Source organism: Pocillopora verrucosa, chromosome 9, assembly GCF_036669915.1.
Source record: "Pocillopora verrucosa isolate sample1 chromosome 9, ASM3666991v2, whole genome shotgun sequence".
Taxonomy (NCBI): domain Eukaryota; kingdom Metazoa; phylum Cnidaria; class Anthozoa; order Scleractinia; family Pocilloporidae; genus Pocillopora; species Pocillopora verrucosa.
Genome location: NC_089320.1, coordinates 17756847 through 17784772, shown reverse-complemented (window position 1 = coordinate 17784772; position 27926 = coordinate 17756847). Strand labels below are relative to the sequence as shown.

General features: G+C 39.4%; 1 protein-coding gene across 1 annotated transcript in view; it reads right to left on the bottom strand.

The window, feature by feature from the left end:
* Positions 1–27017, bottom strand: part of LOC131775845 (dynein axonemal heavy chain 8) — a 58487-nt gene extending 31470 nt beyond the window's left edge. The window contains exons 1-43 of the mRNA XM_059091955.2: positions 26263–27017; positions 24910–25080; positions 24033–24237; positions 23425–23830; positions 22350–22682; positions 21212–21498; positions 20693–20745; positions 20312–20432; positions 19508–19636; positions 18926–19101; positions 18390–18474; positions 17622–18047; positions 16990–17336; positions 16515–16843; positions 15548–15840; positions 15233–15408; positions 14804–14894; positions 14022–14087; positions 13494–13706; positions 13159–13220; positions 12913–12964; positions 11939–12070; positions 11402–11511; positions 10859–10955; positions 10515–10712; positions 10065–10130; positions 9896–9988; positions 9258–9365; positions 9086–9177; positions 8177–8522; positions 7478–7612; positions 7047–7106; positions 6512–6676; positions 5815–5935; positions 5191–5411; positions 4872–4940; positions 4537–4635; positions 4316–4453; positions 3043–3263; positions 2359–2522; positions 1687–1832; positions 1254–1455; positions 233–573 (exon numbers count right to left, since the gene is read on the bottom strand). Of these exons, the coding sequence (XP_058947938.2) occupies positions 233–573; positions 1254–1455; positions 1687–1832; positions 2359–2522; positions 3043–3263; positions 4316–4453; positions 4537–4635; positions 4872–4940; positions 5191–5411; positions 5815–5935; positions 6512–6676; positions 7047–7106; positions 7478–7612; positions 8177–8522; positions 9086–9177; positions 9258–9365; positions 9896–9988; positions 10065–10130; positions 10515–10712; positions 10859–10955; positions 11402–11511; positions 11939–12070; positions 12913–12964; positions 13159–13220; positions 13494–13706; positions 14022–14087; positions 14804–14894; positions 15233–15408; positions 15548–15840; positions 16515–16843; positions 16990–17336; positions 17622–18047; positions 18390–18474; positions 18926–19101; positions 19508–19636; positions 20312–20432; positions 20693–20745; positions 21212–21498; positions 22350–22682; positions 23425–23830; positions 24033–24237; positions 24910–25080; positions 26263–26936 (8019 nt within the window). The 5' untranslated portion in view covers positions 26937–27017. The remainder of the gene's footprint in view (positions 1–232; positions 574–1253; positions 1456–1686; positions 1833–2358; positions 2523–3042; positions 3264–4315; positions 4454–4536; positions 4636–4871; positions 4941–5190; positions 5412–5814; positions 5936–6511; positions 6677–7046; positions 7107–7477; positions 7613–8176; positions 8523–9085; positions 9178–9257; positions 9366–9895; positions 9989–10064; positions 10131–10514; positions 10713–10858; positions 10956–11401; positions 11512–11938; positions 12071–12912; positions 12965–13158; positions 13221–13493; positions 13707–14021; positions 14088–14803; positions 14895–15232; positions 15409–15547; positions 15841–16514; positions 16844–16989; positions 17337–17621; positions 18048–18389; positions 18475–18925; positions 19102–19507; positions 19637–20311; positions 20433–20692; positions 20746–21211; positions 21499–22349; positions 22683–23424; positions 23831–24032; positions 24238–24909; positions 25081–26262) is intronic.
* Between the last annotated feature and the right edge of the window lie 909 nt (positions 27018–27926).

The following is a 27926-nucleotide window of genomic DNA, read 5'->3' as shown; positions in this document are numbered from 1 at the left end:
AATTCTGCACATTATCATCATATGAATTGTGTGGCAGACAGTAAGGAGAAATACTAATGAGATATTGGGAGTGAAAAGGTTAAAAAAGACACTTTGCGATGCCTTGGATACGGAAAACGAACCTCATTTACGGCTAGTTGTGACAAAATCTACCCATTCTGCTACCCGTGCTTTAGAACCCATAAAAGCCGCGTTCTAACGAGTGAGCAAGGTTCTCTAGACATGTCATTACCTCTCCTTTATCCAACGCGCTGCTCAGAAACTCAGCCCATCCTTGATGCAAAGGAGCGTCTAAGCATAGCCAGGTGGTCATCTTATGCACACTATGGTCCTTGTTGGCCTTCCTGAAGTAAGCAGTGAAGATGCCGTCCTCAAAATCTGAAGATGAATTCACTTTACCAAACATCAGAGCTGGATCAGACACGGCTAATGGATTTATTCTCTGTAACTTGTGTGTATGCATCTGTGAACCTGTGTTCTTGTGTTTTGTCAGTGAACATTCACTGAGGGTCTCTACCAGTCCTGAGATACAGGAGGATTTGCCAGTACCGGGAGGTCCGGCGACAATGATTCCTAAGAGGTATAGGAATAGTATGAGAAGGGAAAAAACCTTAGATATGTTCTTTCCTAGTCAATATGTCATTCATACTCGTAACAGCTTGGTCTTTACCAACTCCAAATCGATAGCGAATTGAATTTGAATGTTACTTTATTGTTGAAGGAATTGGTCCAGGGAGACCGAAAAATATTTCAAAGATACGAAAACGCGACCCAAAAGTAAACTCCATTAATTTCTGACTCTATGTAAAAGACTGGTACTCTTGTTATAATAGTGTGAACCCAGCGCTGTCACCATTGTCAAATCCCCAATGCTCCGATAGCCTGCTCCAGGCGGCAAATTTGTGGAAACAAACAAAAAACCGGGGACTGCGCCGCCTGCTCTGTGATTTGTCTCCACTGCACAATTGGTTGACAAAGGCTAAGAGGTAAAGAGTTTCCACTGGAGCTGACGTTTCAAGCGTTAGCCCTTCGTCAAAGGGAATGACTAAGAGCTAACGCTCGAAACGTCAGCTTTAGAAAGTCTTTACAGTTTCCAATTTCCATTACCATCTCAGTTGATAAAACTACATCATCCTATAATTTCCCCCACCGACGCAGCATCACGGTTTCTCTAAAAACTCTAAGAACAGGTATATGTTGTACGCGAGATCAATAAAATGACCACCTAACAACAATTTTAGGAAATAAATAACCTCGGTGAACTTTGGAGAGAGTCCACAGTTGATGTATCTTTGCAATCCAAGGCTGATGAGGGACAAAACCTTTCTCCCGTGTGTGCGCCAGGAGAACTGTCTCGAAATCTTGAACCACTTTGGTTATGTGGAATGCTGGGGCAGGAGGTTTAGGAAGACCATAGAAAACATCACGTAGAACCATGTTAAATACGTTAAGTTCCTGAAGGTAAACGAGAGGCTTAAAATGAATGATGGTTGACAAAGAAGAAAAACAATAGATAGGAAATTATGCACCCTATTGACAATGAGAATTTCAACGGGTCAGTCCTCGGAAGTGTTCCTGTTGCAATTGGTTATAAGATTTTCCTCTAGGAATACACGATGGATTGCTAAAGCCACAAACGTGAAGTTTTCTTCAACTACTACCACTTTGTAAAAAGAAAATAGTTACCTCAGGTGATAATCTTGGACCAATACAATCTTGCAGTGATTGTAAAACGAACGAATGCTCTAGTCTGGCAGCAGAAGTTAAAGCAGATGGAGTAGTAGGCTTTTTGTCTTTCTGACCAAACTGGCTTCCTCTGTCCTTTCCAGCTCCTGAGAAAAATTTAGACATCTATTCCATCATTTCCGTGGTTATATTGTCTTCAAAAGCGTTCCAACACGCATATGAAAACAGCGAGACTAAATCCAGATTTAATGATAGGCAGTCACCTACAGAAATATGCAAGCTTTTTTTTTATTTCTAGGTCGCCGTTATTTGATAAAATAGTTTGTTCAACGGCCCATAGTCCTTTTTTAGGGGTGCCTGCACAAAGCCGTCTCACTTGAATGAGCAAAATATGTCTTTCGCACAATAAGCTGATTAAAAGATGCAAACCAGAAAAAAATAAACAAACAACGCACTAAACAAGACAAACAGACACAACAAATCACATATAACATTTGAAAACATTCCCTAGGACTTCACTTCTGCCGAAAAACTTCGCAAAGGAGAGTGACAACTTTTCAACATGATCCGCGCTTCACGCAACAGCATTTTGCGCCAAATCGTCTGTGCGTTTAACGAAAGGCCGTTTTACCGTCAGTTACGTTCTCTACGACTGTTCTCGACCTTACTTACCAAACTGTGTGGCTACTGACTGCGTACTGGAGGGTCTCGCCAAATCAGCTTGCACGGTATTAAGTTTGCTTCCCAGAGGTCCCTGGGAGCTTTTCCTGTTGCCAGCATGTTGTATGACGCCCACAAAAGACGACAGGCTGAAGTTGTGGTGACTCTTTCCACTTCTGTCGAGGAAGGATACACAGAAAACCAAACATGTGAAATATCTTTATGGAAAGTTATTCCGATTTCCACGCTCTCGTTCGTCAAGGGTATTCATGTGTCGTTGATCAACGGGCGCAAGCTGACGGAAGCACTAGCACATACTTTACTGTTACGCAACGTTGTTTCGGGTCCAGCGCTTTTATAGTCAAAATTACTTTCAACACAAAAGAAACCATAAAAAATAAGTTTGGTGAGAAAAGTAAAGCCGAAAAGAGAAGAATTCAACGAAAAATGGAACGGGGATGGCTTGGGATGGACCAGATTAAAACAGATTACCAACGACGAACTTGAGAATAAGACAAAACGAACAAGGATGGTTGAAAATGGAGAGGATTGAAGGGATTGCAAACGACCACATTCACAGTCTAGCTTGAAATATTCAGGTAAGTGCTCTGCAGCTACAAGTATTATTCCCTTCCAAAAATTCTTAAATCGGGGTCGCTTCTTTATTGAAGGGTCTGTTATAATGTGGTGACTTACAGTTGCTCCTTGCAGACATCTGCGACAAGCTTGAGACGATCCGCTAAAATCTTGGGGGACTTAAAACCCTGCCCTGCGCAGTGAGCCCTCAGTATCAGAGATGTGTCTGGCATCACCATGGCAACAGAACGAAACAAAGCACGGACCTCAGGCGGGAATTCATAATTGTGTCCATTGGAACAAATGGTGAGGAAAATGGAAAAGTTGGGTTTAACAGTGACCTGCCATTAAAGACAAAACAAAGAAAAAAGTCGTTAATGGTAGCTCTTGAGTAGAAATAACGCTTAATTTTTGTCAGAATTTTCAATATACATAACTGCTGCTCTTCAACTTTGATCTGAAATGTATTTTCTGAGATTCTAAACTGTTTTTTTTTTTTTAACATCAAAGCAAAACTCGGCTAGGGGGTCCTGTGCCAATTGGTTGTTCTTGTTTCATTTTGATGTCAAGTGGAGAAGAACCCTTCAACACATAGGTACCATTACCGGCGGAACATTTCCCGATTTTGGTGACACGTGGCGATTAGAAATATCTAGGAAGGTCAGTCCGTCGCATCTTACCACACGCATATAACCTAGAACTAGGTCATATGCCTCTGGTGTTACCTAACAGTTCCCTGATAGTTTGTTGTTAATATACTTCTGGTGTTACCGCACAGCAATTCCTCAGCTTTCCCTGGTGGCTTTTTGTTAATATGCTTCTGGTGTTACCTAACAGAAATTTTTCAGCTTTCCCAAATAGTTTGTTGTTAATATGCTTCTGGTGTTACCTAACAGCAATTTCTCAGCTTTCCCTGATAGCTTTTTGTGCTTCTGGTGTTAACTAACAGCAGTTCTTCAGCTTTCCCTGATAGCTTTTTGTTAATATGCTTCTGGTGTTACCTAACAGCAATTTTTTAGCTTTCCCTGATAGTTTGATGTTAATATGCTTCTGGCGTTACCTAACAGCAATTCCTCAGCTTTCCTTGATAGCTTTTTGTTAATAGGCTTCTGGTGTTACCTAACAGCAATTTTTCAGCTTCCCTGATAGTTTGGTGTTAACATATTCCTGGTGTTACCTAATAGCTACAACTTTCCCTGGTAGATTTTTGTTACTCTTTAACGCAAAAGGCGGAGAGAGGCCCTGTGACCGAGTGACTAAGGCCAGAGCTTGGACCAAGACTTCTCCACCTCGAGTCCACTGCCCACTGCCCACTGCCCACTCGGCCACTGTATCCAGCATTATAGCTATCCCTATTATCTACCACATTGCAGCAATTTTTAAAATCACATACATCCTTTCCATCCTCCAAAGTGCAGGTAGAAAGTCCACCTCTCAAAGCGAGTAGCACAGCTTGGATCTCAAACAGCATAACTGAAAGACACTCCATGTTTATTTTATGGAACTCGTCCATCAGACCCCAGCAACCTTCCTGCAACAAAAAGACAGCAAGAATTAGGTCTTCAAGACAAAAAAAGAAAAAAAAAAGAAACCAAGAGCTCATAGATTTCTCACCTCTGCCAGACCTACAATAATCTTTCCTATCGCTGTTGAAGACATCTTTGGAGAACAACTCTGTGAAACCAGATAACGACCAAGCAAAGATGCTAGACCCTATGGAAACAAACATACCATTCAATAATGAATACTTGGGGAATAAAAAGTTGCCGAACGTCCGTTTTTTAACCCACGACTTTCCAAATGGTACTTCAGATGTTCCTCAGGAGCACCTGATGCTAGTAACAAAAGGACAATTAGACAAGATGTAGATTCATGTGGCGAAGACAGGAGAAAAGCAAGGGTAAGAGCAAGATTAAGGAGCAAAAGCAACAACTGCAAGCAAAAATTACCTTTACTGTCTCAGTTTTTCCTGTTCCTGTTGGTCCAACAAGCGAGCCCCCAAAGACATTCCATACGGCCTAAACATGATCAGAACAAAAAAGCGCTTTAATGAAGCTACTTTCCCGAAGATCCTTTCCTTTTTATGTATTTTCATATATCGGTAAGCACACGAGGCCCACAAAAAGCCCCCACTTCAACAAGCACATTTCGTCCCTCGGGAAAGCCCCAGATTACAACAAAGTCAGATATCTGCATTTTGCTCCCAAACCAAAACACAAACAGTTCATTAACTATACAACTGTTCCGCTGATCAACAAATCGCATTACCTGTGTCAAACTCAGAAAGCACCTCTCTGTTATGGGAGTAAGGGCGAGGGAAACATCGCAGCCGTAGAATTCAAAGCCATAAGATAGCTGAGCGTCCAACATGTGAATATAAAGATCCTCATGCTCCTGAACACCAGCTGTAATCTTGGGAGGTTCTGAACTGGCAGCACGACTAACGGCTCCTTCCAGTGAAGGCAATAATGTGAGTGAAGGTGACCTCCCTAAATAGTAACGCATACTCAATAACTGAATATTTTATAAGTAACAATTTTACAGTATCTACATTTTGAAAAATCAGGCGATGCGTTTATTATTCTGTCTTTGGTGTCTTTCCATCATTTTGAGTTCATATCATGTGGTTTCTTTCAAGTTAAATGCTCTTTTTTATCATATTCTAGAAGTATTTGTCTTATTTAAGTGTATGGTTTGTGTATATTCCTTTTGATACAGAAATGTCACTTCTACAGCTGTACGTGTAACTTCCAGAAAGTGGGTAGATGGTTGCCAATCTTCCTTACATTTCATACGTTTTTTCTTCCTTCAAACTGTACAAATTAATACGAGCTTCAGAAGCGTTTTATGCGAAGTTCTCTAAGCAACATAATGGGCTAAAGATTCACTAACCAGGTGCTCTGCTATTGTCTGTTCCATAGAACCTGATATTTCTCTTCCATTCAAAGTCCACTACATCTCTAAGCTTGCGCCTACCGAGGTCTTCGAGAACATCTCTTAAGTACATTCCTTGCTGTGGAAAGTGAAGTTCTCATGAGGGACTGACTAGAATAGCTGCTTTAACTAGTTGCAGAGTCTGAAACAAATTGCGACTATTGCTTCGCGTTTTGGGTGGGTGCTGGTGTATTTTTTACCCAAAGCATTTCGTATTCAACTCTTTAACTCCCGTGAGTGACCGAGAGAGAATTTCTCCTTACAATATTAATACAGTATCAGGAAGACAAGTGAGGAGAATAAAGAAGAAAACTCAATTAGGGGACTACAAGTTGATCCAATACCAAATTCTCCGAATTGGCGTCATGAGTATTTTATGGCAGAAAGTAGGAAGAATTAGTAATGAGATCTTGGGAGTGGAAGGGTTAAAGGGTTAAAGATCAAGTGTGGAGGCAATTTAAGAGTGAAGAGTCTTCCTCGAGAAAACAAAACATACAACATGTAAATTATAACCCCGGCCTGGGCTCGAACCGTGACCTCTTCACCCCGAGTCTAGCAGGCTAGACACTGGATCGTTGTGTATTCCAGTACCGTAATCTCACCAGTTGTAATGCTGGTGAGATTACGGTATTGATTGTGCATTAATTTTACTCACCGAGACCAAGGTCTCCAGTCGCAGTTTATGATAGGAAGTCATGGGAGAGTCAGTGTGTTTCCAAGAACCTTTGGCCAGGAGGTTTGGCAGCTTGCTGATAAGTGACCAAAACCGACGAGAAGCGTTGGGCATTGCTTTACGGTCAATACGAATATCTCCGATTCCCTAACAGAGAAAGAAGTGAAAACGTGCTATGAAGTAAAATTCATACATGGAAATAATTACAGCTGCTTTTCAAGTTGTTAGATAAACGTATACGAACCAATCCAATACTTATGCTTTATTTTGTAACAAACGACCAATTATTTTAAACAACGCTATCTAACTGACAAACTTCGATTTGGCTTGAAATCCCCATATAAACCTGACACCAAGGCTAACTGATTCAGTCATCAAGATGGATTCTCAATAAACGCAGACCAATCATCTTCAATACCCCACGATAACTTAAGCGATATACTTTTAGACTATGTCATATCCTAAACGAATGCAGTTTATATAGCATAGGCACGTACAACAGCACGTAGACACTTACAGCCTCACATTCCCTTGTCCAGATGTAAAGCAGTCCTAATCTACAGGTCTGTGAAGGATACTGGAAACAGAAAGTCATGTGAGAAACGCCACCTGTGAGAGACTATTATTCACGACCATACGACAGGCCCACCAACCACCACACAAAAGTAGTTACCTGTTCACGGCTAGCCAAGCTAAGGGCATAACATGAGGCGTTACCGCTTTTCGTCTCACGGAGTGAAAATTAAGATGTGCGTGTGAATTACGGGCATCTGCGCTTTTAAGTGCAATTCTAAAATTGATATGGCTAATTCTTTTGCTTTTCAGCTGAACATCGTTGATACAATGAGAAGTTCAATTTCTCTTATGTATTCTCTAAAGACTCTTAGAAATAACCCTTAATCAATCAGGGAAAACACTGAGTTATTGATAATTTATGCCTTGACAAACCTTGAAAATCCACTCTTCTAGACTAAGTCCTGAGTCAATATCCTGAATACAATCTACGATGGAGGATCGCAGAGATTCAGTGATACTCCTCAACAACGCAGCCAACCACACGTCAACACTGGAGACAAGGGGAACCTAGAATCATTAACGATCAGAAAAGATACACAACATAAAAATGCTGTTCAAACGCTTGAATATTATCAGACATACAATAAATACGGTTGCAAGGGGAGAACTAAAAGAAGTATCACTAAAGAAACAGCAATTGACACAACCTATTCTCCGTTTTTCTATTTGAAAAAACTATCAAGCACCCTTTATTTTCTTGTAATTTCTTCGATTAATATACTGCTAAAAACAATTGACGTGAGAGATGGACGCAAGTAAGAGAGCTGAGAGTGAGGAGACCACGTGGTGCCGCGCCCTTAAAATTCGTGCGAACACTTGGGTCGCATACGGATTAGCGATAAGAATGTTGGAAAGTAATAAGCAGGCTTGACATAGGGGGAATACTGAGCCAACAAAAAAGGGATAATGGTCGAGTAACATTCAAAATGATTTTCAACTTAACATCTAGCGTTCTTTGCAAAGGTGGTAAAGAGAAACACATCCTTTTGGTCAGCGAGCTAGAATACTACCTATCAATCTATCATGCCCTTTTCGATTTCCAGTTATTTTTAATCTAGTTACAGATGTCACCTTTGTGATAAGTTCCAGAGTTTCTCCCTGCTCTGAGGTTACAGCTACAGCGAAATTATTGGGAAGATGACTATGCCAATCGGGTTCAGCGTTTCGCGCATCTAGGGTCGAGGTCAAAATGCTTGGCTTCCGTACTCCCGTATCTGATTCTTTCGAAGCTTGGACAACAATGTCAGAAATCTTCCTGAAACGACTCCCAAATGTATCAGCATAAGGAAGTGGCGAGATTAGATCCTCCCTGCCACTCCTACTCCGCAATGAACTTAGGATAGAGCTCTTCTTCTGAGCCACTGTTTCTGGTTCTTGTTGAGTTAACATCACGTCACGTACACTGTTGAAGATGCATCTGGAAAAAAAATTGAAGAAAAGAAATTCGTGAGATGTTTGCTCAAACACGAAGCAACAAGGGGTGCAATCCTTACGTGAGCTGCTTAGTCCTCGAAAGTTATTTTCAATCAAAGTGAAAGTTTGAATAAACGTCTTCCGGGGTAGATAAATACCACAAGCAGGGGCACATGCAAGAAATTTTTGTTGGGGGAGGGTCCAAGCTTTGATCCAGAAAACACATTTTTTTAACACTAGAGCCTAAATAAGATATAAAATGTTTCATGTAGGTAAATTTCAAATACTTCATATCGAGTAGTAATTCGCGATTCTGTCTTTGGGAGAATTTTGGTTGGAGACAAGTTGTGGAAGAACCAAAGGCTTGATGGAAGGGGAGGGGGAATCCACCCCCGCATCTTCCCCCCCCCCCCCCGGCCCCTAAGAACAGGCAAGAGTAAACCAAAAGAGAGCAGAAATGGTTAAGAATGGAGAAGTTTGGCACGGATAAAAATTTCTCTAAGAAAGGACCCAAATATTTACGAGAAATTGGAACAATTACCGGCTATTATTTAAGTTCGGTCCTACCTGAAGTATGGTTTCACAGAATCCAAACTGTAGGGTTGGCTTAGAATTGCTAACAAAACTGGGTCATTTACAAAACAGAAGCGAGGGAAAACCTGTAAGGAACAAACGAAGATCAGTCTTTTACGCCACGTACAACGAGCACGACAATGTAGCATTTCAGTTTTCGGTTTACCTTTCTTTTAGAGTCCAGGAATCCAACAAGCGACTTAAAACAGATCTCCAACTCCTCGCCAAGATGTTTTAACACTTGACTCTTCGGGACATCGCCACCAACACAGCACTAAATACCAACACATGAAATGTTAACATAACCCTTCGGGCTAAAAGCTAAATAAAGATTTCCATAGATAAGATAAAATTGGGGTTGTCTGCAATATATGAGCCGCAAAACATGTACCGTGTAATTGGGGTCCAAAGTTTACCTAAATTCTACTTTGCCAGACCTCTACAGCTGAGTGTATCCATAGTCTCCATGCATCATTTATAATCTTGGTTAATCTCTCAACAAACGTGACGCTTTCTACATTGTTGAACCGAACAGTATGAAAGATGCCTTGTCACAGATGAACCTATGACATGGCCTTGCTCACCAACAAATTGTTGGACCTTAGCGATAATATCGGACCACGAAATTCCAAGGTCAAAACGTCCATCCTCGTGAGATTGGCGAATGAAAAGCATTTTTCTTCAATGTCCATCGTTTTTCCCTTTATTGAAACGCTGCCGAGTGGAATACCGTTGCTCTTTAGAAAGGCGCACTATTGCTGACTCTTAAGGAAAAAATGTAAATTGACTCGCTTGCTTCAATACCTGTAAAACATTTCTTGTTTCATACGCTCTTTTCATCATCTTCATGTAGCTCTTGTCTACTCTTGCAAACCGATTATACTCTTGTGGAAGGTCCTGCATGAAAAGTGGAAAGGTATGTTACACGTGATAAACTCGTGCTTAACGAGCACTAGCGTCAACTGGCACTTACCTTAGCTGTTCCACCATGACTGAAGACCTCCTCGAGATGTTGCCACAAATCTTGTACAGTCAACCACTACAAAAAAAAATTATGTAAGCAATTTCACGTTGGGAGTGCAAAAGCCATTTATTCACAAAGTCACGGACAAGTAACAGCAAGTTTCTTCGGATATGGTCCACTCTAATTTTTTTCCAATTTCGCCCATCGTACATCTCCTCTTTGGTCCTATTATTTTTGGACGTACAGGGGCTTTGATACAGTTTGCATATCAAGTCCGTACTTTGAAAACTGTGTCACTGTTCCCCATCGTTAACTATTCTCAAACATATATAATTATAATTTGCCGTTTCCTTAATCTGACGAGAGACTGCAGCGCAGAAAAAAAGCAATAGATCACCACTAACTGCTGCGTCCTATTTATAGTTCCAATCAAAAGCGCAGAAAGTTACGTTCACGTACCTGCTCTAGGACCTCACTGATTTCTTTTAACTTGATGGCCCATGCTGCAGCCTCGTCACGAAGTGGTCCGATGTGGCGTGATGTCAGCATTAGAGCAAGAGTGGCTTGCGCATCCTCCAACAGGTCTAACAGATGTTCAGTGTTACTATGGCTCAGACACACCAAGCCTCTGTTTTTGAAATTTTCAAAGGTAAGGACCTGCAAATAGTGAGTCCGTTAGTAACAATGCCATAAACATCACTTAAAGAGCTGTGTTACCACATTTTATTTAAGGTATTTCAAATTACAAACTTAAGGAATAAAGGCCACCGTTTTCGAGAAGATGAAGCTCTTTAAACATTTACCTGTTCCGTCCACTCTTCCTCAGTACTTCTCATTTTGGCTTCCAACTCCAGCTCTCTACTAGCACATCGGCATATTTCCTCTATTGCCGCCTGGTGTCTAAACAAATATAAGTGGACACTTGGATTACGCCGAGACACGCTTGGCCACAAATTGCTGCAACACGACGGGGGAACCATTCGCAACGTTGATTAGCCACATGTGACATGAAAAATATTTGAGAAAAATTTTGTCGCTGCGACTTATTTTTTGCTCACTGCTATTCAGATTGGTTCGAATTTGCGCAAGGACAAGTCGCCTCAAGAATCCGCCTCGTGCGACATGAAAAACTTTTATCGACGACGCGACCTAATTTTATCAATGCTGTTGGTCGCACAAATTCAAACTAGCTTGAACATTCGACTCGTGACTGAAATTAACCGTCTAACTGTAATGGACGACCGATCTCATGATTTACTATTTAATTTTCTCTTTTCACCGACGACATTAATGCCTGAAACCTATATGGAGAGGCACCATTCGCAACCCAAACAACTTGCACTTACTGAAGTAATCCAATATCCAACAAGTGAACAAGTTTGAAGATGTGCGCTTCGAGCTGGAAAGACGAACCTGTAACACTCATCACCTGTAGCCAATGGCGATTACGAATCTCCTAAAAAAGAGTAAAAAGAGAGTTCGCATGAGAACTATAGAAAGACACTCTAATAATAAAATTATTCTGCGGCGATCACCATCGCCACAACGTTGAAGGAAACAACGAAAAAAAGATTTCTCAGGATAGCAAATTTATGTAACAAATGAGGCTGGAATGTACCTAGCAGAAGTAAAGACGTTAATTGTACCAACCGAGAATAAAAAGAACTGTACGGCAAAAAAAACAAATTTATCACTTCGACTTTTAATTCATCACTACTATTAATAAGGACATACTCAGACTTTCTTTCTTTCAAGCAGAGGACCGAGTCTTAATTGAAACTTAAGAAAGGTAATCCGTATACAGAAGAACAAGAATGAATACTTTCAATTCTCTAAAACACCAGGACGCAAAAACCGTGGGAAAAAACGCTACCAGTACATACTTTTGAATTAAGTTTGTGCAACGTAGGGAAGACATCCAGGTAATGTTTTATGGCATCTCTCATTTCTTTGTAGGCATCCCACTCTTGTATTCTCTGAGGCAAACGAAGGCACTCTTGCCAATAATGCTCCATCTGCAACCAAACAAAACAAAAAAGGAAACATTCTCAGTATATGTGAGAGATGCGATCGCTTAATACTAGGGCTGGGCTCGGAATCTTGAATTGAAAGGACTGGATACCAGCTCCGGCCAGGGTCATTTTCTTGGTCAAGACACTTTATTTTAAGAGTTCTCTCTCCACCCAACCGAGAGTAAAAATTGCTCCCGGCGGAATGTCACGGAAACTGGGTAAACTGCTGGGGATGGACTTTCATTCCATCCAGGCGAAAAAGCAATACTCCTGGTCGCTTCATGCCATGGAAACCGGGATAAGGTATGACATTAGTAAGCCAATGGTTTTGTAAGACTTAGCTTAACCTGATATCTAAAATAAAATTTGTGCTTGGAATTCTGTTCCTTCGAACAAAAGTCTCTTGTTTAACATGGCTCAATAGGCGTAGACTTGAACTGACAGTGATCTTTAGATTCTGGGTCGAACAGAGGGAACATGTGTTCAGAATATTCCCTTAAAAGCGCAAGTGTAACACTGCCCAGGCCAGCTCCGTTTTGGAAAGAAAACGCAATGATTGTGGCCAGTCCTTTATGGACTTAGCTGAGAAGGAACGATGACAAACCAAATCAACCACAAGTTTGTAGTTTTCTGAAGTTGCTATCAGAAGTGGTAAAAAGTAAAACGAAGCTTGTCAGAAGAAAATAAGATCTAAAAACCTAGTAGCATTTGTCCTTTGATTTTAACTGTAACAGCTTTGCCTCGGATATTTTAAATTCCTAAATCTTAAATTCTCCAGCTGGGTTATGCAAGAAGTGATTTGAGATAACGAGACTATCGTAATGTAGTTTTAAACATTACTGTACCTCCTGATTTGCGACAACCAGATCCACCTCTGACCACAGGGTATCCCTAAACCTGAAGAAGACACAGTTTGTTGGAACCTTAAACTTCACGTAAAGTTTGAAAATAAAATTCTAAACAGTACCAGCTTGCTTTACTGGTAGTTTATTTCTTTTCTTTACTTTTCCTATGTGAGACATAGACCAGTGCAGTTTTACACACTGCCGGCAAATTCGTGTTACCAAGCTGATCGTGACATGGCTACCAACCTTTGATCAAACGAGATGAATTGTTGAAACAGACCGTACAGCAAACCAAGAAGTTCGAGTTCCTATAGAAAAGAAAAGGTGAAATAACACTTTATATGTGAAGCTGTGTACACCATAGAGAACTGCCGAAAGCTGTTTAACTTGTTTATGTACTGCGCTATCAAAATTAATGAATAACTTGTCTCGTTCAGGGCCATTATCAAAGAGGTGTGTTACTAGAGTGAAGAGAAACAACCGTCCGTTTACAACAAATTAATTACATTTGAAAATGCGCGTCAGAAATTATCTCACATCTATCGGCCAACATATCTTAGCGTGTCACCAACATAACCAACCTCTCCGGTTTTGTCCAGTTCTGCAAAAGGTGTAGGAACAATTCCGAACAGCATTTGAACAGAATCTAGTGTCTTTCGCTTGGCTTCAAACTGAGTATAGTGTTGTTGAAAGTCTTGTAATCTCATCACAGCTTCAGCTGGTCTCACACCCGGCACTCCTGGACCTTGAGAGTCAAAGCTGTTACGGAACTGAATCACATTCACAACAAACGCCTAGAAGAAAGAATGTCATACGAAATTCATTTATATTTCAAGTATGCCATATCCTACCGGAATGCAAGACGCTTGTCGCTTACGGGCCTGGTAGGTGTCCTAACTTATCAACAAGTTCTGTTATCGAAGATTATCAGGTCGCAAAATTGAACGAAATCATCGTAGGAGAATCAGATCCTCCCGAGTCGAATAACAAGTTTTTTTGGTTTTTTGTTTGTTTGCTAATATTTCCTTAAATTTAATTGAAAGTGACTCATCATCAAAGAAATTTAAATATTTTTATTTTTGCACTGGAAAGATTACTTCAGCTTTTACCTTGACTTCTTTGTCTAGTTCCTGTTCAAACATCCCACGCTTTTGAACTAATAACTCGTCTCTGACCTATATATATTTCATAAAACAAAACGAAAAGAAGACATGACAGACATCTTAAATAGATGTTTAGATAGTGTCTAAGATAAAAGAAAGTTATACATAAGGCTCAAGATTCTTTGGTGTGCAAAGAATTTTTTTAAGACTTATTTAATAGTTCCTTGCCAAGAATGAAGTAAAAATTGTCAAGCATACTTCGAAACATTAGACGACAGACTTAATTGACTTAATTTAGTTATGTGCACAAGAAAAAGTTCGTAACATTTTGAAATCTGTTTTAAACTCAACAACATGTTGTGGCCGCAGGCTGCGTTACATAATGAAGATTGTAAATCAAATGAACGAGTCGCATGAGACAAAGTTGCACCGTGTTCATCAACCGTTACGTAATTTCTGGGCGGTGCCGGCGATGGAGTCGCAAAAAGCGGTAGAAGAAAGTCAAAATAAAGAAAACATAAACGACTCTCGTGGGTTTGTTGTACTTCAAAAACAGTTGGCTTTCTTTTCCATCTCTCGAAATAAGCAAGTTATTCTTGATTCTTGATAAAGCGAAATTTTTTTGTTATTAAATAAATCCTTTACTGAGTAAGCTTGTTCGGTCAATATAACTGGATATTAACCTCGTTGTTGTTGTTGTTGTTTATTCGCGAAAAGGAAAAGAATTTGGCCGATACCCAGCCATATTGACCTGATGCTTGGTCAATAACGCATATATATCGCCCTACCTTTTCGGCAAGCGCTATCAGTTTGACCCATTCATCCCGTAGATTGTCCACTTCTTGTACTTCTATTCGTGGAAGACACAGGTTGTACTCTCTAATGAAGTGACAGGAAGAGTTTGAAGAAACGTACAGTTCACTTTGTCACGCAAAATATACGCACAAACAAAAATTCATCGCTTAAACATGTGAATTACTCTTACGGGGATCTTAAGCTGAGGTTAAATTAACTGATTATGACTTTGTTCACAACTTCACCCACGAGGTAATGTTCACAGATCCACAAAAGATTCCAAGGGCTATCAACCTTGAAGGCCTGTCAAGTTTTTAGGTTGACAGAGGTTTGAAAAGTCGATGGATAGCTTCAGGTTTAAGACCATTTTGGATAAAATGTTATTAATGTAAACACCAAAGCTTTGCTCCTATTTCAAGTACCTCAGCTTTCCATACATGTTCTCCACAGGTAGGTAAATGTCATCAATAGTGTTCTCCATGTCTCCCAGTTCTTGGAGAAGTTGAAAGGCACTGTTGAGTTCATCTAAAGTGACAACAGGCTGTGAAAGTCGCTCATAGATGCTGTTACGGTGCGTAACTATCTTGTCCAATTCAATCTGAAAGCAAAATGACAGTAAGCAAAATGCACATGATCCAAAGTTTATAGGTGACAGGAGTTCTTCGTGCGTTCTTCATGTGCTAGGATCGTGAAAGTAGAAAGCGTCGAGAGTGAACACAAATTTGAATCTAACCCACCTTGGCTTCTTCGTGCAGCTGAGTAGAATATCTCATTTTCCACGCCACTGCAAATCCATGTAAGGAGTCCTTGATAGGCGAGGTGTTCAAACATACTGAGCCCACCATAAGTCTGTCAGGAATCTCCACCACATCATGCTCTATCGCCTGAAGTCTCTCTACCTCCAGCTTAAACATGGTAGTTCCGGGATCATTGTCGACAAACACCTGGTAAAGTGCATGCATGTCATCCTTCCAAAGGAAGTCGTAACGACGGAAATTAAACAGCTGCCTTTCCACTGTTTGTTGGAGGCCTGGTTATAATGCAATAAGAGTATAACGATTTTTAAATTTGTTTACGACGTTATAGGGAAGAGAAAGGTCTTAATAGCGATGGGGGCTTAAGAGAGCAAGGGCGTACAAAGGGAGTTTCATAGTACAGGGGCATCTAAGGCAAGGGGGCTTAATGGCGAAATGGGCCTATAAGATAGGGGCATAAGAGGACAAGGGCGTATAAGGCAAAGGGGCTTAACGGCAAAATGAGCTTAGAAGATAGGGGCATAAGAGGACAAGGGCGTATAAGGCAAGGGGGCTTAATGGCGTAATGGGCTTATAAGATAGGGGCATAAGAGGACAAGGGCGTATAAGGCAAGGGGGCTTAATGGCGAAATGGGCTTACAAGATAGGGGCATAAGAGGACAAGGGCGTATAAGGCAAGGAGGCTTAATGGCGAAATGGGCTTATAAGATAGGGGCATAAGAGGACAAGGGCGTTTAAGGCAAGGGGGCTTAATGGAGGGAGAGGCTTATCAGATGGGGGAATAATAGAGAAGGGACGTTTAAGGCCAGAGGTCATAATGGAGGGAGCGGCTTATTAGATAGGGGCTTAATAGAGCGCACTAAGACAAGGGGGGCTTAAAAGAGCTGGGGCGTATTGGACAAGGGTGCTTAATACAGTATACATGTACAATGAAAGAGAGATGAATTACTTGTGACTGAAGTAGAGAGCTCTTCCAATGTTTTATTCACTTGATGATCTTGTGCAACTGATCGATGGAAAGACTCATTGACATCTGCTGCCCACCACATGATCGTCCTAGAGACATCAACCAAATGTACGGCAACACGTTGAACGCCATCTTGGATAGTCTGAAGAGACGGCTTTATGACGATGTCCGGAATGTTGAATTGCACATTGACCTCAAACTGAAGCAGCTCTTCTTGGTTAGTCGTGCTCCACTCAGAATACTGAGAGCTCACAGACTCAGCATAATCACTGTTTTCAGACCCGTTGTCTGATGAGTCATCCCAAGAAGATCTGCGCAAATAACACATAAAAACATGATATTAGGGTGACACTATTATTTGAGGTCAGTTTCCTGACGTACAAGTACATTACACTTTCTTTTCCTTTATTTACCGTTAGAAACTAATTTTACAATTCGTTAGCAAAGAATTACAAACCCTGATATTTTTCTGCTCTCCACTTCAATTCCACTCTTTTTGCGCCCAGGAGGTTTTACGCAGTCACCAATGATCAGCAAGGAAGAGACTATACTCTCCAACACGGCTTGATAAACCAAACTGCAATAATGACCAAAGATATCACCGATGACTGACTCGTCAGTTAAGCCACTGACAGCAGTTGCAGCTCGCGTTCCTGGCGCTGATGACATGATGGTGCCAATCCTGGTGAAGCGAGGTGTCATTGCACCAGTTCTGTCCAAACCAAGACTCATGCTTGGGCTAGGACTGATTTGAGGACTGGCAGGAGAAGAGATTCGCCTTTGATTTGCAGTGGCAACAACTTCCTGTAAAGCGAAAAGTGGAAGTTGAAGAAAACCTGGTCTTTAAAAAACGATTACGCGAGAAATTGTAAAATATCAAATATCAAGCTATACCCCTCGCTCATTGAATAGTACAGCATTACGATTATATTTAGGCTGTAGCAGTATCTGAGCTAGGATTTCTATAGTAGTGAATGAATGGACACTACAACTGACAAACTTTAAAAAAAATGCTTAAAGGGATGCCAAAAGATGCTAAAGAGACCAGTAATCAGAGAAATATTACAAACAGTAGGCTCTTCCCTTTACCTGCAGCGCATTCTCTACTTCCTTAACCATTTCATGTAATCTCTTCCCCTGCTGAGTCACTGCTTTGTTTTCTTCTTCCACAAACTTTTCCACATTCCAAACATGAGCAGTAGCCAACTTTTTATCAAAGAGAATCACCCTTCGGATTTCCTCAATCTTTCTCTCTATTCCTTCAGACACTACTTCTTTAACACTGTCCACAACTTCTTTGAGCCTAGAATTGGCAGAATGCACCTGATGTAGGTAAGCATCGATATTCATGCTGCTCCAGTTAAGGGTGGACACACCCGGCTGTAGGTAGTGCAAGACAGATTCCATGTGTGGTGTAAGCAACTTGTACAGGGCCGAGGGTACATTCTGACAAACCTTGTAGTAATCCTGTAGAACCAGCTCTAGTGATTGCTTGTATGACTTGAGTCGATGCTCCTATATGAAGAAATAAGTCTAAACGTGTTACTTCAGATGATATACACCTTTTTTATTTGAGTATGACAAAAATAAATTAATCCAACGCATTTCAATCACGTGACGAAAGTGATTTTCGGGGTGTTGATTATTCAAGGGAGATCATCTGACCAGAGAATCATCACTTTGTTAAGTAAGAGTGGCTCTAATTTGGTGACGTTACACATTTGAGAGTAAGCTCTAATTCGAGGATTTACGGTATAGCAAGCAGAACAAAAATGAAGACGCCATTAGAGCTGGACTGATATCATAAGACCAAATCAAGGACGACACATACATCTCTGTAAGACAGCCTGCACCTACCTGTTTAAGGACGTCTAACGCACTTTCAGGAAGTTGAATCCCCATCCTCATCAATGATTTGCTCTCCTGAATTAGTTCAAGAAGCCTACATGTAGGGTAATTGTAGAGAATAGAAACAAAGAGAATATAGATAACGTTAATTAAGCGGTTCAAAATCCACAGTATAAATTCCTACTCTGCTAATCTTTTTTATCCATTCTTAGACTCTAACAGTACTCTCTCGGTTCATTTTTTTTGTGTTTTTCAGACAAGTTAAGGAAAGTGCGAGGCAACTGTAAAGGTTGACTTCCATGTAAGAGGAGAAATTCCTTTCATCATGCTGCAAAGGCACTTGCCTCTGCTTGCTTACAAACAATAATAATAATAATAATAATAATAATAATAACAATAATAATAAAAACAATAATAATAAATGCGCCTATTCTGCAGGATAGTACATCAAAACGAGTTGTTTTGCACGAACACAGTACCACTGACAAGCTTCAGAAACCTGTATATTCTTTCAAGAACCATTTCTCCTATTGGCCATGTCCTACCTTCCGTCAGCATTCACCACTAGCTGTTTTGTTTCAGGGTGAAATGCAAGAAGGGAAACTTTTAGTCCACTGCATGCGCTGTCAATACGGGACTTCCACAGGCTCAGCCATAAGTTCTCAAACTTTACTAAAGCTGTAGCAATGCGATTGTAAAACTTGACGATACGACCAAAGTCCTGTTAACATGAGAGAGAACTTCCTTCAATTTTTTAAATTGTCTACCCACAATGAGAGTAACGTTTTCCATATTATTGAATTATTGGATTAATAATTATTGACAGAAATGCATAACAATAACAAATTAAAAATAGTGACCCAGGTTTTTGCAAGTTTCTCTGTGCAAGTTTTACAGAACCTGTTCGTAGCCCTGTGCACTTGCTGGTGCTATGATCAAAGACGACAATCAATACCGAGGGTGGAAACTGGTTCCCTGAAAGTTAAGTACTACACTGAACAGTACATGTTGCCAAACACCCCAACACAAATGAGCCAGGTCGCAAAGCTTATCATTACAGCAGCTCATCAAGTATTTAAGTTTTCAGCTTTATTTAATTGCTTATCATTTTCAATTTAGTATCTCACCCTATAAGATGTCACAAATTTGTTTTCTTTAAAGATCTTCATAGGATCTTCAATCTTCTTTAGCAAGCCTCTTGACCAGGTTATTGCTCCAGCAACAAGTGGAGAGTTGCGAACAAGAGGAGGGCTCTCCTGTTTTCAGTATTTAAAAGCACATTATAAATAAATGTTGTGCTTCATTTTTTGTCTTAGTTTTCAAATCAGTTTGATTTTTACTTTTGTTTGTTATGTATCCATTGGCACAATATGAAAAGAAGAAAAATAATGATCAAACAGGTATGAAAAATTTTTAAAAAAATTAAATTTACATTTTCATGTCTGGAAATTACACAGAATGAAACACATACTCATTTTATTGAAAAAACATATCTTCACCAAAAGCTAACATTAACAATTCTAGCAATGAATGACATGAACCACAAAAAAAAATTCATCTCATAAAGTCCAGGGATCTACATGTATATTGTAAATCTCTATTGTCAGTATAAAATCAAAACAAAATTAGATTGGAGCTGGAACTACATAAATTTTACGTAAACATATGATTTTGCCTCTTTCTCAAAAATGGTGATCTTGTGGGTATTTTCCATCTAAGTGTTCCAAATCATGACATGCAAAATAGGTTAAATGTTTAAAACTTTAACTAAATGGATGACTTAACCCAACTACAATATTCAAGACATTGATATTCATTGTAAATACTGTAAAGGTAAGTAATCATACAGCACATATGTCAAACATCTACTGAATTAACAGAAAATTATTTCTTTCAACTGAAATTCCAATCAAACACATGTGTTACTTCACCTTTTGGCTCTCATAGATTTTCTGTACATTTTCCAATTCTGTTTCAAACCAGCCAAACACTTCAAGGAATTTTTCTGACAACACAGCTCTGAGACCAGGTCTGTTCATCACACAGTTAAAACTATAAACACAGAGAACAAACAGACAGTTAGGGCCTATTGTGAAGGCAACTTTTTTCCAACTTGGATTACAATGCTTTGAGTTTGAAGGTAACAAGTGCTTCATTACATGTATTAGGTTTAAACTTGTTGTAACATTTTCCATTTCAAGCCACTATCACAAAGTATTCTTTTTGGAAATAATTGTTCACTGATTTTAAATCCATATTAATCAAAAGAAAACACAACTGACACCCACAGCAAAACTGCATAAAAATTGTACCTTGTCAGAATTTCAAGAGCCCTCTTGATGTTCAACTTCAATTCAAAGACACCCTAAAACATGGACACAATCAAATGCCATCATCTGATCAATGCTTCTGTGATATAAAAATGTAAATGTAGATTATCGCAGTAAATTAAGGTAAGTTACTGCACAAGTACCATTGGGTATGTGATGCAAACACAAAACTATTAACTTGTGTTGTTTTCCAATTGCTTGATACCCTGTTAAAATAGTCCAATGAATCTAAACCAGCCCTGCCCTACAACTTACATGTACAATTCAGTAAGTTTACAACCAAATACACAAATAATACAGGTAGAAGTCTATGGGTGTTTCAAAGACCTTGTGTTTAACTTCTTGCCAATGAAATAAAAACAGTTCTGCTCTCTCCTAGTTGGGTTGTCAAACTCTTCTTTTCATTAAATTTGTTTTATATTTTAATTGATATTGCATCAAATCAAGTTTCTTTAATTTTGATATTAATAAAAAGGTACATGCTTTTAACATAAAAAGTACCTTGAGATAATTACAAATGTAGCTCTCCATTTGTTGTACACCAGCAACAAAAGATGTATACTGTTCTTCAAATCTTTCTTTGCCTTTGCCTTCCACATCAAGGAAGGTCTCTGTTGTAACAACACTCTCCATTGGGGATCTTATAGAATGGATCGTATCCAGCAGAATTTGGGAAATGCTCTGAAACTCAGTGCCTGAATTGTATACTTCTTTCACTTCCTCTTCCTCTTCATCTAAGCTCTCTAGCATGCTCTTTAGCACATCTGGTTTGTTGCTACCATGGGAACCTTAAATAAAAACACCAAGGCCATACAATAGCTTTGTGTAAAGCTTATACATGTCACTACTACAAGGTAGTTCAGCAATAGGCAAACTAACACTAGAAAATTTAGATAATCTGATTTTATCAATTGACTTGATAATGTTAATTGGCCACTGTAAAGAGTTTCTAAAGATGACTTTTCAAGCGTTAGCCCTTCATCAGAGTGAATGACAAAGGGCTTACACTGGAAATGTCAGCGCTAGAAACTCTTCCTGGTGGCCAATAATGCACATTATCAACTAAGGTGATAGAATCAAATTATCTTCAAATTGTAATCCCCCCGACAATGCTGCACCACAGTTTCTTTGGAATCTTACCCATTTATTTAACACAATAAATTATTGTACATTTTTAGCTACCTTGAAACCTCAAATAACAAATGTACAGGCTGCACAGTAATTCTGAGTGATGCCTTCAGATACAACTATATTGTAATTCAATTTCCTCCTTCCATTAAAAATCTATTTCCTTTGTTTTAGGGTGTAATAATGTTTAAACATAAGGTTAAAATGGCTCTATTTAAGCATGGTACACACATGTACCTTTTTTAGGGGTGTTGGTTCTAGTAACTCTTGTAACTAGTAACTGTCACAGTTCAAATAAATGTAAAAATACAGAACATAATTGAAATTTATCCATTTTGACTAGACAAGCTTGATCAGTGGGGGAAATAAATTCATCTTGTCCCCTAGAGTAGCCATACCTGAATCCAATCACCTTTTGATCTTGAATGTACACTTTTGAGACCAGTCTTAGCTCATGGGAAATGTAAATGTACAATAATGGTATCAATTTTACTTTTCATAGACATTATACCTGGATAGCTGTGGTCAGAGCCACTTCCTATGGAAGCGGCTGCTCCAGCAGGCCTGAGTCCACCAGCATCTGTCTTGAAGTACATCTCACTAGCGACCTGATCATCTTCCACATCATGACTGTTTGTTATAACATCCCCGGTGACACGAGGCAAGTTCTGCACTTCATTGGCAAGTTTAGAGAACTGCGACAAAGTGTGAATGACATCAATCATGCTGCGGATGTGGTTACAAAAATTATCCAAGTGTGCCATGATTGATTCTTCATCAGTAAAGGCAATGCCACTGCTTCCATGACTGGTTATGCTCTCATGGTCTCCCTTCATTTTTGTGCCTGGAGCATAAACACAAACAGGGTTATTACATTCATAACAAGTACAGTATTATATTCAAAACAAGTATTAACCTTTAACTCCCATATCAAATTTGTAATTCTCCTTACTGTCAACCAGACAATTCTTATAAAGTTAGTTCAGAGAATTTAATATTAAATCAACTAATTATCCACAAATTGATATTTTTCTTTATTCTCATCACCTATCTGGTTGATATTGTTTTGACATTGTAAGGAGAAATTCTGTCTTGGTCATTCATGGGAGTTAAAGGGTTAAGGCCCATTCAATGGCACTACATATACTAACTTTTGAGTAAGTAAAGGCTCTTAGTTTTTTATCATGGTCAGCTGTATGTACCAGTACCAGTATATAAAAAAAATTAAATTTTGGAGTTACAGTATGTTATAAATTAACAAACAATGCATGATTGTCCTAAAGATTGGTATTCCATTGACACATTTTGCAGGATGCTTTGTCTAATTTATACCATAGTGCAATTTACACAATTCAGATGTACAGAATGTACCTTGCAAAGTATGTTTCAATCTTGGTCCAAAAACAGATATCATATCCAAAATTCTAAGGGTTATAGAGACATACAAATGCTTTCTTGTACAAAAATAAATAAAAGTACATGGCAGAAAAATTAATGCAATTTGAAGAGGGAAAATAGTATCGCAACATGTGGTTCCTGATATTAAAGATTTATGGCTTGAACAAAGACATTCTGTCTCAACCTACTTTGAGAAAATGAGAGCCTGATGGGGCTGCCAGCAGCAATTGGTGACATCAAGTTTGAATTACTGTTAGTGATCACAGACCGTTTTGCACCACCAGGCTGCAGGACACTGGGTGTCATAGAAAGAGAGTGAGACCCACCAAGGCCCTCCCTTAAACTCCTGATCATATCACGGTACTGTTTATGCATGGAGAGACAAACATTAAGCCGTGAAAGAAACCCATCATCACTGCCAAACAAGATCTCTTTGTTTGCCTTTCTTTTACCCTTCGATTTTGTTAGGTGAGCTGAATGGCTTGAGGAGAAGTCTATTTCTTCTTGAACCTTTGTCCAAAGTTTGTCTTCTTCCAAGATTGTAGTGCTGGATTCTATGTAATCCCTTGCAGCCAGCACAAGCTGATTGGTGATCTGACGATTCAACAATCCACAACAAACTTGTAGTCATACATGTACAATTATTAGCAGTTCATTGACATAATAGTCGCTGAAGATCATTTATTGCTCTGTAAAATTTTATTCTCAATAAAATCAATGATAACAATAGCAGTAACCACATATGCAAATCAAATTGTACTAGAAAACTTTGGACTATGCACAGTGCAGAAGTTACCTTAGAAAACAGCAGCCCAAGATATCCATTTCTGGCATAGTATCGTGAAATTGCATCCATTTGTCTCACACTTGCCATCAGTCCAGGAAGAGTATGGCCACAGATGTTGACCAGTGAGTTACCCACATTTAGTTGATCAAAGTACTTACGCAGCGACTCCAAGTACTTCACTTTATCTTTAGTCTCATTGAAGGCATCAGTAATGCTGAATAAACAAAATCAATTAATATGAGCCATTTAATACTCCTTGAAATTTCAAAGACATCCACACTAAAGAAAGGCCATTTTAATTGAAGGAGAACCTGATAAAATGTAAAAAAAAAAAAACTGAAACACATATTGTGAACAATTTGACAAGGTGATCTTGTGGTGTAGTCAAAGGACGAGGTTAGTCCTTTAACCCTTTAACTTCCAAGACCTGATTGTTAATTCTCTCCTTTAGCTGCTACACATCTCTTTGTGAATTAGTTCAGAGAATTTGGTGTTGGATCAAGACAACAACTTCGACCTAATAAGTTTGAGAATTCTCATTACCTTTTTCTTGTATGATTCATGGATATGATAAGGAGAAGTTACATGTTAATCACCTCTTGAAGTTAAAGGGTTAAGCGACTGTGACTGAGGTTTCAACAACCTGAGCAAAAGTCACCAAGACACTATGATAATGTCTTCTGCGTAAGTTATCAAAAAGTCAGTTGATGTCCAAGATAACAATCCTTTTCAGGACTTCCTTTGCCCTGACATCATATCACATGATCAACGGTCACACATGATTAGTAGAGACTTTTGTTCAAGCCCCAAAAGATTTATTGATGAGTTCATTTATCTGTTTCAAATTTTTCTTTATATTAGAGATACCATCAGTCATATACATTACCTGGCATCAATAGCCTTCCATCGTTTTAGTACTTTGGATTTAGCTGTAATTAGAATAGCAATCACTCCTTTGCATTCTTTGCTCTTTAGCTGGTCGGTGACACTTGTGAGAACTTTCTGTCTGCGTTTCCACTTATCCATCTCACTGAGTGGGCCAGCAAAAGGATCAAATCTACAAATATAACTGAACAATTAAAAACAGCACATAACCTATTCCAGACATTCTATGAGGGGTGCCCTCCTGCTTAAATTTTTAATTGATTTGTCAAGGAAGAAGAATAGTAGATAACCCTTTAATTACCAAGATCTTACATGTAATTCTCCTTACTAACCACCACTTTTAGGCTATGACTCAGGGAATTTGGTATTGAATAGGCTAATAATCCCCTAATTGATATTCTCATTCTCATCACTTGTCTGCTTGAAATTGTATTGATATTTTAAGGAGAAATTCTGTATTGGTCATTCATGGGAGTTGAAGTATTAAAAAGCTGCTCTTTGTTCTTTCCTCCTTGGTCAGTTTTATAGCCTTAAAAACTACAGAAAAAAAGTACATTCTAATGAGGAGGTTGATGCCAAAACAACAGAGGGGTATCAAAGTAATTTGTGAGGAGGGAGAGAAGTCCCTTCCATCCAATCTCTGGTCAGATACTTTACCACTAAATAGCACAGAGCTTGCACAGGGTAATGGAGTTCTCATATACAAACACAGTACATGAACAAACTTATCAAGGTACTTGGACAGAGTTGAGTCTAATTTTGCAAATATAGACCCAACATGTTCCTTTTATCATCACTTCTACTTTGGAAAATTTCATGGCACAGCTTATATTTTCAGCTGGCAGAAGAATGCAAGAAAGCATATGCTGAACAAAGCATATTCATGATATTTTCAATTCAGTGAATTCTCTGTTATCTTAAATATTTACGTGCATTGTCATCATCCCTATAGAAAGACCCAGTCTGCAGATTCTGGTGGGTGCACGCACAAGTTTTTAGTCAAATGATCATTCAGCATGCCAGAATGCATTGCACCCATAAGATCTCCTTGAGTTCAGCCATACTCTGCACACTGAACAAAGCCTGCATGTATAGCACAGTTCTGACACCATCAATGGGCAATTTAGTGACCACTGAATTAAAGGCAACATAAACTGCTCAGAGTTACCTTGGTAACCTACTGCAGTTAGAGACTGACTAGACAGGCACCTCCCCCTACCCTCTGCTCCCTGAGCTCATTAATTCCATTTCAATCATGATCACCATTGCCCAAAATAACACTGAAAAATAAAAAATCAGTACACCCAAAAAAGTCATCAAATCCCAGCAATAGAAAATGATTGTATTTTGGTACCTTTCTTCCAGTCCATCAGTGAGTATATTTTCAATGGTCGCAATCCAATCCAAAACAAGATTCTCATACTCCAGCAAAATGGAAGGATTCACTGCAGCTGCTCTGTTCTGTTTAAAGTCAGACGTGACTTGCGACTCTGGTTTTTTTAAAATCTGCTGAGGTGCAATTGTAGCAGTAGCATACTCACTCAAAGTGTTCGTGTACTTGTCTAACTGGTTTAAAAAGTGCGAAACTTCTTCCTCAGAAGAATGACCCCAATCTTTCTGTGCGTGCAGAATCGGAGAAAATATCTCAGAGAGCAACGAACTAAAATGAACCAAAGGATTCTCTTTGATCTCGCCACAAAACACCTCCTTCTCCACGCACGTAGGGTCGATGACGCGCTCCAAATTAGAACGAATGAAATACAAACAGATCGCCTCTCCATCCATGACTTCCTTAAGCTTTGCACACGAGCTAGCTATATTCATCTTTCTAGGCAAAAGACTATTCGGATCTGCTTTAGGGCAGTAGAAAAACAGCTTCGTGTGCCCTTCTGGAGCCAAAAAGTCATTAATGTAGTCAAGAGTGGTTTGCTCTGCCATAAAATCCTCGAGCATCGTAGGGCTGTCGTAGGGCCCGACATGAAAAGTTTCTTGCAGCTTTGTAGCAAACCACCAGTGTCTTTCATCCATATTTAGTCCGTATACTGTGTAATTGTTGAGTTACATTTAGTTCTCGTTATTTTGGAAATGTTCAAACGAAATTCCCTCCATTTTGTTGTCATCTGGTAGCCAAGCACTGGGCATCGAGGTCCCGGATGTGAGAGAAACTTTCCCCCACCAGGGTGGCCGGAGGTATAGCTCTATTGCTCAACAAGGCATTTTGTGGATTTTGCTTACACCAAACAAGAGTAAAAACTAAATATCACGAAAAGGAGTTAACTTTGTTCAGAGGAATAACTTAAGTTGATGAAAGAGTAAAACTATATGTGTGATTCGAGTACAGCGGAAGACCTCGTCAACTCTTGCAGACCTAGGTTTTACTGATTCAGTCTATTTAGCTCCGAAATGAAGTGATTATCAATATCGGTATCCCAACAACTGCGCACCAGCCCCTCCCCTCCCCTAAACCAACAACAGTCACCTCATAACAAGTTTGGGTTGACTAAGAACAAAAAAGGTCCCGTTCCACGGTTGAGTTTTAAAATGACTGTAAGAATGCTTATGTTTGAAACCCAACATTTCCTAAGAGAGCTGAAAAAAGCGCCATCAGCAGTCTCCTTCCATGTAATTTAACAGCAAAGGTTTCTTTTATGCCCAAATCAGCAAACAGTTCTCCAGAAACAAACAAATAAATGAACATGATAGACAAACAAACAAAGTTTTTTTTTCTGTTTTCATTCTTGAAAATTTATAGTTTTCAAAGGAGAGGGACGAACAATCTCGGCTCAGTTTTTCTGCAAAGAAGGCCGAATCAATACTTTGTGAAGCGAGGGACAGGTTATTGAAAAACTTCGATTCTGCCTTCTTACTACATGTACACCCGTAAGTAGAATGCGACAAGTTCAAGTTCCTGAGATGTAGGTAAGAGTTTATTTGGACATGTTTGATATGGTACACAGGAAGTTGTTCATTCGCTAGTTAATGAAGATCAGGAACTCTGATGCAGATCACTAACTCTGA